Consider the following 12,212-nt stretch of genomic DNA (forward strand, 5'->3'; position numbering starts at 1 on the left):
GTGGGAATTTATTCTACTGAAATGATTCTGTACTCATAGAAGCAGTTGTTTTGCTCTGTTCTGCATGTGAGAGTGAGGCAAGGACCTGAACACATCCAATTTGCTTCCTTAGCAGCGCTGAGACTGGATGCCTGGCTGAAAAATGTATCTGCAGCAGAACACAGCTTCTGTGTAGGATCACTCTCTTACTAACCAGATCATGTTGCAGGACCTTCAGCAATAGAGGTGGGTTTTTTTCCAGAGATATATTCATCTATTCATCCTGCAGACTGATTTACCACTAGAGAAAGTTTGGCCAAGACAGAACAACAAAGGCATTGTACCAATATATATGAAGGTGGGAGGAGATTTTGTAACTTGGTTTGGTGTTCATTTTGGTTTAATCAGCAGATGGCAGCTAACCTGTGCTTACATAATAGATATATACACCACGAGTAATATACATATTAACGGAATGCATTTTGCTTCCTTTAAACATGTAGCACAAAAAAATTCCTTATTTCAAACTGTTAGAAGCAAGAAATATTAATTAGAAACTTGAGATTGAAAACCTAGATGTCATTGCTACCTTTTGTCAATCTGTTTGAGCATGTATTTGAAGTGAATTCAGGATTTTATTTCTTGCATGGTGAAGAAATGGCAAACACCCTGAAGATGCAGTTGCTGGTGGCAGCTTGTAGTGAAGAAGAGAACATATATATAGCATGTTATAAAATGGATGGCCTTTTATGAAGTATGAGAACCTTTTCAGGCTGCTGTAGGAGCTCTGGCTGTTTTAGAAGTTCTGTGGTTGAATGCAGGCAGGGTTCATGCTACAGGACTCCAGAGTGGCCCAGCCCTCTTCTTGGTTTGGAGCTGAATATCCTCATGAACTTTTACAGAAGTTTTGAAACCATGCCTCTCACTACTTCTTCTTGGAAAGGAAAATAGTTTTTGCACACCTAAATTATGTAAAGAACTGAACCACCAGACCGACAAGGGAAGTAGCCAGGGAGTCTATTTCAGAATTGCAATATGATTCCAATGCAGATCACTAATGCAGACAACAACCATAGCAACAAAGTCACAAGAATAACTAAACATGCCAAGACCTGGTATTTTTGCAAAAGAAACAAAAATTACCTGACAAGACATATTAGCTGTAAGCCTAATTAACATAGTCAGTGTGTCTGCAAATTATTTCTGTGCTTGTTTGTAGTTCCTAGTGAGCTCTCAATGACACCTGTTATTAGTAATTGTTACAACAGAGGAGGAGAAAGACTGTGTTTGACTATCAGAGGGGTATTTTTAAATATTGAGTTACTTTGGATGTGTAGAGGTGTAGCTACATGTGCAGAAGATTTATAGATTCCAAATAATTTAATAATAACTGGAAAATATAGTTTTCAGTTAATCATTAAATAGTTAGAAAATTCCTTACATTTTAAAAGCAGTCTTTCTGCTTTAAGCTGATTGTTCGCGTGCCAAGCAAGCATTTATTCAATGTTCATGGTATAAGCAGTTAAATAGAAAGTAAAAGATTATTTAACAGAACTTGCATTAGATTGACAGATATTGGAATTTGACTGCACTCTGTGTTACTTAAAATGATAACAAATGAAATGTGTGCATCCAGAAAAGCTGGTTTTGGATGGATGACCTTTACTTGCTGATGAAAGTAAAATGAAATAAATTACATTTCAGCTTCTCTGAAACTGGCATATAATGCTGAACTGAACTGCAAGTATTTCACTAGGAGACTTCTAATAGGTTCTCTAAGATTTTTTTTTTCCTAAGTAGAGAATAAAATATGATAATCTCCCAGGAGACTTCTGGAAAGATACTTTAAATTGTCATTTTGTGCAAGGAAGCAAGACAGAGTTTTGCAGAGCTGATGTGTTGATAATATGATTACTCTAGCTAGATCTATTTTTCCATTGGGATTTTACATCACTGTTTTATTTAGCTGCTATATCTAAGTGAAATTACATGAAAGGGATAGTGTGTAGGCAAATATGGCACAGAATTTAGCTTTGGAATAGCTTGATTTAAAAAATTTAAGAAAAATAAAAACCTTCCCACAGCTATAATTGTTTGAAATGCAGAGCAATTTTTTAAAATTTCTTTTACAAAATCCTGCAGAGTATAACCTGTTTTTCTCTGCTAGCTGAGAACAAACTCAGAAGAAACTGGACAGTAGCTATAAACTTTGGTGGAAATTACTTTCTTGTTTTCATTGGACAAGATGAATTAAGTGTCCTTCATTTCCTATTCTCTCTTCATAAACTGGTTCTCAAACGATTTTGCATTCTGATGCATTGTGCTTGAAATTATATTTTTATCTATGAAAGTTCAAAGAGACTTGATCACAAAATGTTTAATTTTTTTTGTCCATTATCAGTTTGTCAAACCAAAAATCTACCCTGAGAAATTTGGGTTTGTTAACTTTTTTTCAGGGATGTATTTTTGTCAGATTTTAAAGAAATTTTCAGGAAAGCCCATAGCTGCTTTAATGTCAGAGGACCTCATTAGGGAGTGAATGGTTTGAAAGACTTCAATTTTGCCCTGAACAGAAAGAGAACATTTGCAGCATTAAAAATTTTGCAGATAAGAAGTCATTCCAGATATCAATTTTTGGTTCCCTAAATGGCTGGAAGATTTCAGACTTGGAGGAGAGGTATACATGCCACAAGCTGTCAGGACAGTGGCATCACAACTTTCTCATAAGCTGTACAACTGAACTACCTTCTAAAGGAGAGCAAGGGTGGGAGAAATGCATCTCAGCAACTGTTACTCTAGCAGCAAGCACCCAGAGGAGTACCATGCTTCCAAGGTAAGGGTACCTCTAAGGACCTGCCTAATGTGCATGCACATGTACAATGCTTCTGAGTCTCCTCATGGTCACAGCCTCAGGCATCACGGTTCCTACCAACAGCCTTGACCCCCTCTCTTGATTGCCCCTCTCTTATTTTTTCCCCTTCTACTTCTACTGTTCCTTTTTCTTCATTCTTCTGACCCTGTTTTCATCTTTACTTCTTTTCTTTTTGGGACAATGTTACTCCCTTTCCATTTCTCAGAATTAGCAACAACTAGGGAAATCTGTCAGCTCCAGCAACATTCCAACAACTTACTGAACTATCCAAATAATGCTACTGATGTCGCTTTTCTTATCCTTTGTCATCATTTAGAGTTTGCTATTTTCTGTGCATTTACCTATTTTAAGGCATATCAACAGAATTTTGAGTGTTCTTGATAGGGCAAAGCATGTTAATCCAGCAACAATTATTACATACATGGAAATTGATGGAATAAGGACCTGGGAGAAGACAGGGAGAAAAGGACTTTGAAGCAGTGCATCTTTTTTCTCCTAGTACTGTTCCTCTGAGAAAGGGAAAACATTATCAGCAGTCAGACAAGTAATGCTAAATAACTGGAAGCCTTAAGACTTCAAGAGTGTGCAGGAGAGACAGGATCTCCAGACTTGCCCAGAATAAACGTGTCAGAATAGAGGCAGTTTCTTGATAGTTACTTTTCTGTTAAAGACATACTATATAGATGTCCTACTGTGCTATTTATTCTGTATTATCAAATCAGAACTGCAGAAGTCATGGCTTTACTATATTCTTTACTATGCAGAATTAATTTCCATGCCTATGAGTGTATTCACTAACGGTGCTAGATACTTTTATGTAGACATGGTGCAGCATGCATTACATTCCTGCCATTTCCTGTAGACTTCTTCCTTAATCTTACATGCATTTCATACCAGCCTCGCTCTGCTCATTATTCATGATTAGAGTTAGTCCTCATTCCTTCAGCAGCAGACACTCCAAATTAAAAATGACTGCAGGATCTAGATCACTGACACTTTCAGGTGTAATTGTTATCCAGTTAATGAGCATGAACTAAAATCCCATGAATTTGGTTATAACACTGGTATTTTGCACACACTGTCTGGACCTATGATTGCAGGCTTTGTGTAGAGTACTGTGCAAATACCTACTTTGAAATAAAAGGCATTATATTCTTCTGACTGTGTCCAACTCTGTCTGCTCCCAACCCCAGTTCCCTCTCTGTCCTGCTTCTCACATCATCTGGAAGACACTGGCAGGTGACAGCAGTGTCACCAAACAATGCTGTTCTGAACCACCAAGCTGCTTTTTTCCATGTTCCTCAGTATGCCTGATCCAGAGGCCTGCTCTGGCCTGACATTTATCTGGCTCAGGTCCTGTTCTTACGTTTAGTGGGGCTCCACACTGGACCCCACTTTCAGTATGTTCATATTATATATATATTTAAAATATATATATATATGTTTGTAAACTTTCAATAGGTTTATATAATTGGGAAACACTGTTCTCAAACTTTCCCTAATGGCTGGCCACAGTGTAAATATGACCACTAAGCTATCAAGATATCTATACTCCAAACTGGTCAAGCTATGATGCCGTAAAAAGCAGCATAATAAACAAAGCCACAGAATAATATAAAGAATAACTATTATCAAAATGAGTGAAACACACTAAAGTAATTCCTTCTGTCACTGCCAAGGAGAAAAATCACTTAGATAAATCAAAGCAAGAGAAGGTTAATAAATAAATGATACCGTGAAGGCAATTCTTAGCTCTCTCTCTCTTAACTTTTCCATCAAAATCTCCTAAGCAGAATAATTCCAAAGAGAGGCTTGGGAAAGGGTAACAGAAGGACTTTTTTCTAAGGGCAAAAAGATATGGGTAGATGTCCACAAATGTGGGCTTTCCTGGTCCCCAGTCATCAGAACTTTGCCTTTTGCTTGGCAGCTTTGAAAGTTGTTGTTACTGCCTGAATAATAAGCCCCGCTTTCTCTATTATAATGGTGGTAGATGTTTGCTATCACAAAACATGTCTGAAGGTGTACTGCCATTGTAAATACAGAGTATGAAAACCAGTATTTGAGTGTCATTCCCACAGCTCAACCAACATTCTGCCACTGTCATTTTAGCATCCTAATTACACCAACATTGTCCTTTGTGACTCTCACTGAAGATTTCCAATCAAAATGTCTTTGATGAGGGAAGTAGCATTATTGCAATCAAGAAGCAGAACAACATTTCTAAATAATCCTAGCTTGTTCAACTTCCCAAGCACACTGTAGAACATAGATCTGAATAGCTAAACGTGGCAGGAACTGTGAACAATAGGCTGTGAACTGCTCTGGCTCAGATAGCTAGTGAGTTAAATAGGGATGAGAATTGCCAGACTTTGGTGCACCTCATCCCTAAAGACCCATAACATTGAAGGATGGTAAAGAAACAGCAAAACAATATAATTTATGTCCGTTAGTATCTTCTCTGTATGCTTGCATAGATGCATTTGAATTCAACAAAAAAAAGAAAAAGAAATTCCACATCATAAATGTATTAGAAATGTTTTCACCATTGTTTTTAATTAAATTTCATGGTAAGCCTAAATCCAGGAAGCCTGAGGTTCCCGGGTTCTGCAGCACTGTGAATGCACAGAGCTTCCATTTTACCAAGGAGATACATTTCTAGGAATCACAACTGCAGTACAAAGCTTGAAAAACTAATGTGTTGTGCCCCAAAAATTAAGATGAAAAAAATAGAGATTGCAAGAAATCCTATTATGAGACTGTAGGAAAACAGCTCCCAAGTTTCAATACTTCAAGATACTTCCAATACCATATAAATAACTCAAGGCTTGTTCTCTCAAAGCAGAGGACTTTTAAAGTGGAAGGTCTAAAGCAGTGTCAAACAAATGCCTTTTTTTAATTTGTTTTTTCCTTTTTATTTTTTTTACGACACATGGATCTGAACCATGACTGCAGACTGGAGTGTCTGGAGGAAAATCGTGTTGGATACACTAGGCTGCAACCCCTCATCAGGAACTGGTTTAGCGATTGAGTAGGCCAAGAGGAGGAAAATGTTTGGGTGATATTCTCTCTGTTTTGGAACTCATCACGTATGTGAGATGGATATGGTCTGAGCAGCTCTAGCTCTATTTACTGTCACAGAATAACTGTTATAATTTAGAGAAATTTGCCACTAATTGAAGGTTCGTGTCCTGTTTTGCTGTGTGTTAGGGCTATGTTAGTTAGTATATGTGGTGAAGTATCTTCTGCAGAGTTTTTGGATTTTTTTTCATCTAAAATGATACGTGAACTTTAGTAGTGGAGAGTTCCATCCCCTGATTTCTCTAGCAGTGAGAACACTGGTAAAAAAAAGACTCCTGCTTAGGCTTGTCTCTTCCTGGAAATGGTGTACACGTTGTTGTCTTCACATTTGATAAAAGCAATGACTAGTGCTTGCTAGCAGCTCTAAAACCACTGTCCTCACTCCTAAAATGTTAGAAATACAAAGAATGGGTTTATTTTGTGAAACTGCAAAAATACATGGAATACTTCTATTCTGCTGGGGAAAGATATACTGAAACATAAAAAAAAATTTAAAGTGCCTCTTTTTCTATTCTATTAAAAAAAATTGGCACGCTTACAGAGTTCTCAGATCTAGGATCTGGTTTTGGGCAAAAACCTCATCCTCAGCCATCAGAACTGTCTAGCTGAATAGGACACTGATCTGCAGCAAGTCGTCCCAAATGCACATGCACTCTACATTCACGTTCTAGTCCCTTCCACAGATTTTTCCTCAGACTGTCAATCTTACTACTTAATCAATATATTAGTTTTTAAGATTGCTCCCAAGGGATTGTTGACTGTTACACCATGGGTTTGGGAATGCTGGAATAATCAGACAGAGCTGCTGCCTATAAACAAGCCTTTTTTTTTTTTTTTTTTTTTTTCCAGAAACTATGGAAAGCATAATGACTGAACTGGTGTTAAATTTTACCATGAAGGAAAGATTTATCTTGTATAAATAAAAACTCCCTCTATACCAAAAGGGAGAAGTTTATTTCACTGTAAACTCATTTACACTTTCAAAATATAATTTAATTTCTTTACATATGCAACATACTTTAGACCACCATAAAAGAGACGCTATGATGACACTTTGACAGAGATTAGAAATGGGCAACCTATTAGCAGTTGGAGAGCTGATGACATTGTATATGGTTTGCTTGAATGGTGGGACAGGTGATGGGGACATTGGCAAGTCAGATTTATGCCTGATTTATTTTCCTCAAACATAAAATGAAGCCAAAGAGATTTGCCTTCTTTGTAAAGCCTTCTGAAGGTACATATAGAAATTACCATATAACTGAGGCTGTTTCTCTTGTACTGACTGAATCCTCTGTTAAGTGAGTAATTGGGATCTGTGACAGCTTTGGGCTTGCAAGACAGTGCAGATGAAATTCAGCAGACTGGAAAACTAAAAATCAAAAAGCTATCTATCAAATTTCTTCCTAATCTCAGTGTCATGTCAAGTGTATAAAGTAGGTTGTACTGATTGCAGAAGAAACTCTGATTTGCATCTCTGGTAGGTCCATATTGCTGGATTATAACCTGAACATGTTTGCCTTCCAAATAAGACCAAAGTACACCAGTTTAGTTCAGTTCTCATGTGAGCACAATCTGTAATCTACCTGAGGTAACGCACCCAACCTTTCAGCATGGGAGCGCTGACTGCACTGATGCAGAGCAGAGCTGGCTCACTTCTTGAGCATGGCCAGAGCCATTATACAGTATAGATTTTATACAGCATAGACATTATGACAGTCCTTATGAATCACAGTTCCTTAGCCCTTCTATCACCTCACACAAAATGGCAATGAGGCCATCACTTTGCTCACAGAAGGCACATACAGGTGCATATACACTGCATAGCACTTGGGCACAAAGACTTTGCTCACTTTCTTTTATTGACATCAAGTTTTCTAGATTGGCAAAACACAGTTTCTATTCTAGTATGACTTCAATGCCTGGAAAAAGCAGTTCTTAGTCTCAAGATGATATGAAGATATCATATAATAGATATGATAAATGGAACTGATTGGTACAGAGGAAAATGCACCCTTGGCTGATATGCAGTACAGGTACTACTTTTACATTTTCTCTCCCTTTGTGTACTGTACATTTAGACACTTGGTGAAAAATCAATCAATATGCTATAAGACAGCAAATGTTAAGCAGAGATATATTCTTCAAAGGAAAATGATCCAATCTTTCATTTCATTATCTGAAATATAGGAGTAGAAAGTATTAGCAGTCTCTGTTCTTCTGTTCATTACTTTCAGAGATGTTTCAAATGTTTTTTTAGCTGGCACGGATCTAAATCCAAAGAAACCAATAAGACTGCAGCAGCTAGTCATAAGAAAAAAAAAGTGTTTATGGAGATCTGTCCCATGTTAATTTCTTAGTGCGTGTTATTGGTGTATTTATGCCATTGTGGCACATTGCTATTAACATACATTAACAAAGAAATATTTTGAGAAGTTTTATAAAGTTTTTGGTTGTGATGGACTTCACTGTCTCTAAGACAAAAGTTACCCCAACTTCCTTCTTTAGTTTTCTTCTCTCAGCTACTTCAGATCATGTCCCCAAAACACGATCTCCAATTCAGAGCTATCTTTTTAATGACATATGAATTACAGCAATGATCACAGGTAATTCTTTCTTCTGTATCTTAACTTTGAAGTTGTCCATTGAAAATCTGTAAGAATATGCTCTTAGTAAAGTCACAATATTGTTTTATAAATTTAGGAATAATGATATTAAGGATAAATGAAGACCCTTATTTCTATTTCCTTTTAGAATTCTTTCTCTGTGGGAGCTAAAAACTGAGAGCTAAGAAAAAAAGAAGTTGTGACAATGAGAAGATTAAATATTAAGGGTCAGCAAGGGTTTCCATTTCTCTCTGCAAAGAATTATACATAAAAGTATGTTTTGAAAGCTTCTTACATAGTATTTTATAACTGTTTTACACTTAGTATAAACAAATCACTTAATTTTAGACTAAAAATTAAACAAATATAATGAATCTTAATGAAACTCCTTCATACAGAAAAAAACTCTTACAAATTGAGTCTCATAGTGATGGTCACATTAATTTAATACATTCTAATGGTTTTGAAAACAGGTATAGTTTAGGCTATTGCTATATTTTGCAGAATTCTGCAAGTTAAAACAGTAAGATCAGTGAAATTCATTAGTGTACTATTTGTGGAAGAACTAAAGCACTTTGTAAAAGCACCTGCCATTTGTATGCATTGGAAATCCATCACTATTTTCAAAACTAACCTAGGCATTTTAATTGGGACTTCAATATTCTAAAAGTTAGGTGTCTTTTCTAAGCTGGTTGTATAATCTACATTCACATTAAAGGAGTGAGACACCTCTCAGTAAGTAATTCATAAAATAACTATTTGGGAGGGAGAGTGGATGCTTATTTCTTATTTTTTGGGGGATGTAGAGTTATTAATTCTCTTTTGGAGTCAAGTGGATGAAGCAAGGTCAATCCTTTTTGGTTTGGCAGGGATGTAAGAAGCAGTTGTCTATAATGCTGTTCTGAAGAATAGGATAATCAAATCCAAATAACATCTGTGTTTGATTTGGTTTCCTATCTTCTAGGAAAGAAACCTAACAACTAGGCTGTAAGGAGGAATGCAGAAATTAAGGTCTTTGTGCATCACAGGTGAGACTTGAATACTTAACTACTGTGGCAGAAAGTGAACCTCACCTGAACACTGTGGTTGTGGAAAGTCTTCCATCTGTGGTGCATCCTAGAATACAGCAGCTTCATGTGACAGACTGCAGAAGGGTTAAATATATGTTTTAAAACTTGAAACAAAACACATTTTAACCACATCTTGTGACATCATATGTTAACATTTTCAGTTACATGTCAAACAGATATCTTTCCTCTCTCTCCATGCTGAGTTTAGTGAAGCTCTGTCACATTCCAGAAATGGTGAAGGGGTGTGAGGTAGTACAGGGAGAATACATTTTGATTTGAGAATCCTAGCAGGGTGATAGGATGTCCCTGGGCTTTTGAAAGCTCAGTCACAGTAGAAAGGTGTGTGGTTTCGTCAGATCTCAGGAGCCAATATGTAGACATTTATGCTGAAGACTTCGCTAACAGCTTGGGTGCAGGGGTCTCCAGAGATGGGAATGTTGCATAGCAGCTGAGAAGGTGTAATGACCCACAGTTTTGAACTTAAGAACATGAAGTAGTTGGCTAAGTCATCCCCAATGAGACTTTGACTCTTTAGGCTCTATATGAAATATTTCCAGAAGTAGCCATAGGTCAAATGTTTTCCTTTTATGCCAGAACCTACAAATTCAAAAATTATGCCAGGGGTAATTTTCTAAAGTTTCTGGGTATTATATTAAGCGATTACATTCCTGCATTCAAACTCTGTCGTCTCCATCCCTTCTACATGCAAATTCTGTCTTCTCCATGCCTTCTACATGCTTCATATCACATTTGAAAGTGAGATTTTAGAAATTGTTGGATATCATGCTATTAAAAACTACCCTCTCATTTCACTAGAAAAATGTAGAGGTTTTGTTGGTTCAAACAGCGTCTTCATTTTCATCACAAAAGGTTTTTTTAAAATGTCTTGGAAAAAAAAGTAAAAAAGGAGAATGTAAATGCTAGTCTTTTAGGGCTTTGATATGTTTGAAAACAGAATACAATTTAGCCTTTGTATTTGCTAATCTTTGTCTTAATAAGATTGCTGTGGGTGTTATTGTCTGTTTATAGCATGAAAACATGCAGAAGCAGCGTGATTCTTTTCAGATTTGTGTTTAGATTTTTTGCCATTATAATCGTATGAGAAAACTGCTCGGATCTATTCAATATAAAATAGCAAATAGTTTTAAAAAGGAGGGAAGGTGATTATCTTGACTTCTTAATGATGCTCCTAATTTAGACTATGCAAGAGATGTATAATGAGTGAGAGAGGTGTTGCCGAAAAAATCTGTTCTTCAGCTAAAGAGCCAAACTGGGAATCAGCAGTTTGATTATATTTGCACATCTTCAGCAGACCTACTCTGTGACATTAACCAAAGTATTTAATTATTCTGCTCTGCAGTTTTTCTATAAAATGGAAATAATGACAGTCATCTTGTTGAGACATTGTGGGCATTAATTGTTTAATATTTATATCTTCTGAAAGAATACAGATAGAACTGCAGAGTATGAGGACCGATTAATATTCTTTTGCTATTAGCAAGCTTTGATATTTGACCCTGGGTATTTTACTGTACAAAAATCTTTACTTTTTATAGTCCTGCATCCAAGAACTACCTTGCCTGAAATGTATTGAGCAACAAATGTAAAGTCCTTCTCTTGTCTCTTAAATCTAATTCATTCCCAAATTACTCCCAGAAGCAGTGGAGAACAATATTGTTCAAGTCTACCTTCGTTGCTTGTACTTGCCAGTTCCACAGAAGAATGAATAAAGAGTGTCTTCCAGATATTTACCACAATCTTACAGTATAAAACCCCCCCAAAACAGCACAGAGCACATTGTCTGCAGGCTTAGCATGCAGGTCTTGGAGACTGAAAAAACCCCTACAATTTTCTGCTTCTGGTCGAGCTGGTGAATATATTCATGGGCAACAGACAAGATTTGTTTTGAAGGTGATGAGGTCCTGAAGCACAAGTCTGGCCTACACAGCTGCTGAATCTGGCTGCCTCAGATAGCACATTAAGCAAACCTTGCAAGCAGTAGTTAAAAGAAAAAGTCTACATATGTGCTCCAAAGGTGTGCCAAATGCACTGTAATTGATGCTGATTAATTGTTCAGAGAAATTACAGAATAATATTCGTGATGAACCAGTACTGCCATTTTGAATCAAGAAGTAATTGACAACAAATATCTTTAAAAATTTCCTATGTAGTTCAGTATACAGGGGTGAAAGGTGTTTTTAATTCTAATAATTTCCTTACATTATTGGCTATACTTCATGAATTATTACTTTGAATTTAGGTGTGCTGAAAAAGGTCTTCAACTTTAAATATCTAATGCAGCTGAGCAAGCGGAACTTCTCACCTGATTTACTTGTCAACATAGCCTAGAAGAAGGTGCATATATCCTTTCTGGTTATAAAAGGCATGAGGCATTGAGTAGATGATTGCTATCCCTGTGACCATGTCTTATCGGATGAGTCCTTTCTACCAACATCTGCTTCTGATCACAGGCAGGGCACACAGCAAAGCCTGGGTTAGCTCACAGCTCAGCTGTGGTCTCTCCCTACATATATGCAAGGAAAAGTGATTTTAGCTGTAGACCTGAGGTAAAATTTGGAGAACAATGAGCTCATGGAACTACTTTGG

At 36.7% G+C, this 12,212-nt stretch overlaps 1 protein-coding gene across 4 annotated transcripts in view; it reads right to left on the bottom strand.

The window, feature by feature from the left end:
- The window catches only part of FUT9 (fucosyltransferase 9), a 107,136-nt gene that overhangs the window by 23,414 nt on the left and 71,510 nt on the right, over positions 1-12,212 (bottom strand). Inside the window, exon 1 of one of the 4 annotated variants that reach the window (XM_064649934.1) lies at positions 9,609-9,679. The exons of the other annotated variants lie outside the window; for them this stretch is intronic. Coding sequence (XP_064506004.1) covers positions 9,609-9,639 — 31 coding nt within the window. The 5' untranslated portion in view covers positions 9,640-9,679. Of the gene's footprint in view, positions 1-9,608; positions 9,680-12,212 lie in introns of those variants that run through there. 4 annotated transcript variants of the gene reach the window in all.

The sequence above is a fragment of the Pseudopipra pipra genome, chromosome 3 (assembly GCF_036250125.1).
Source record: "Pseudopipra pipra isolate bDixPip1 chromosome 3, bDixPip1.hap1, whole genome shotgun sequence".
NCBI lineage: Eukaryota > Metazoa > Chordata > Aves > Passeriformes > Pipridae > Pseudopipra > Pseudopipra pipra.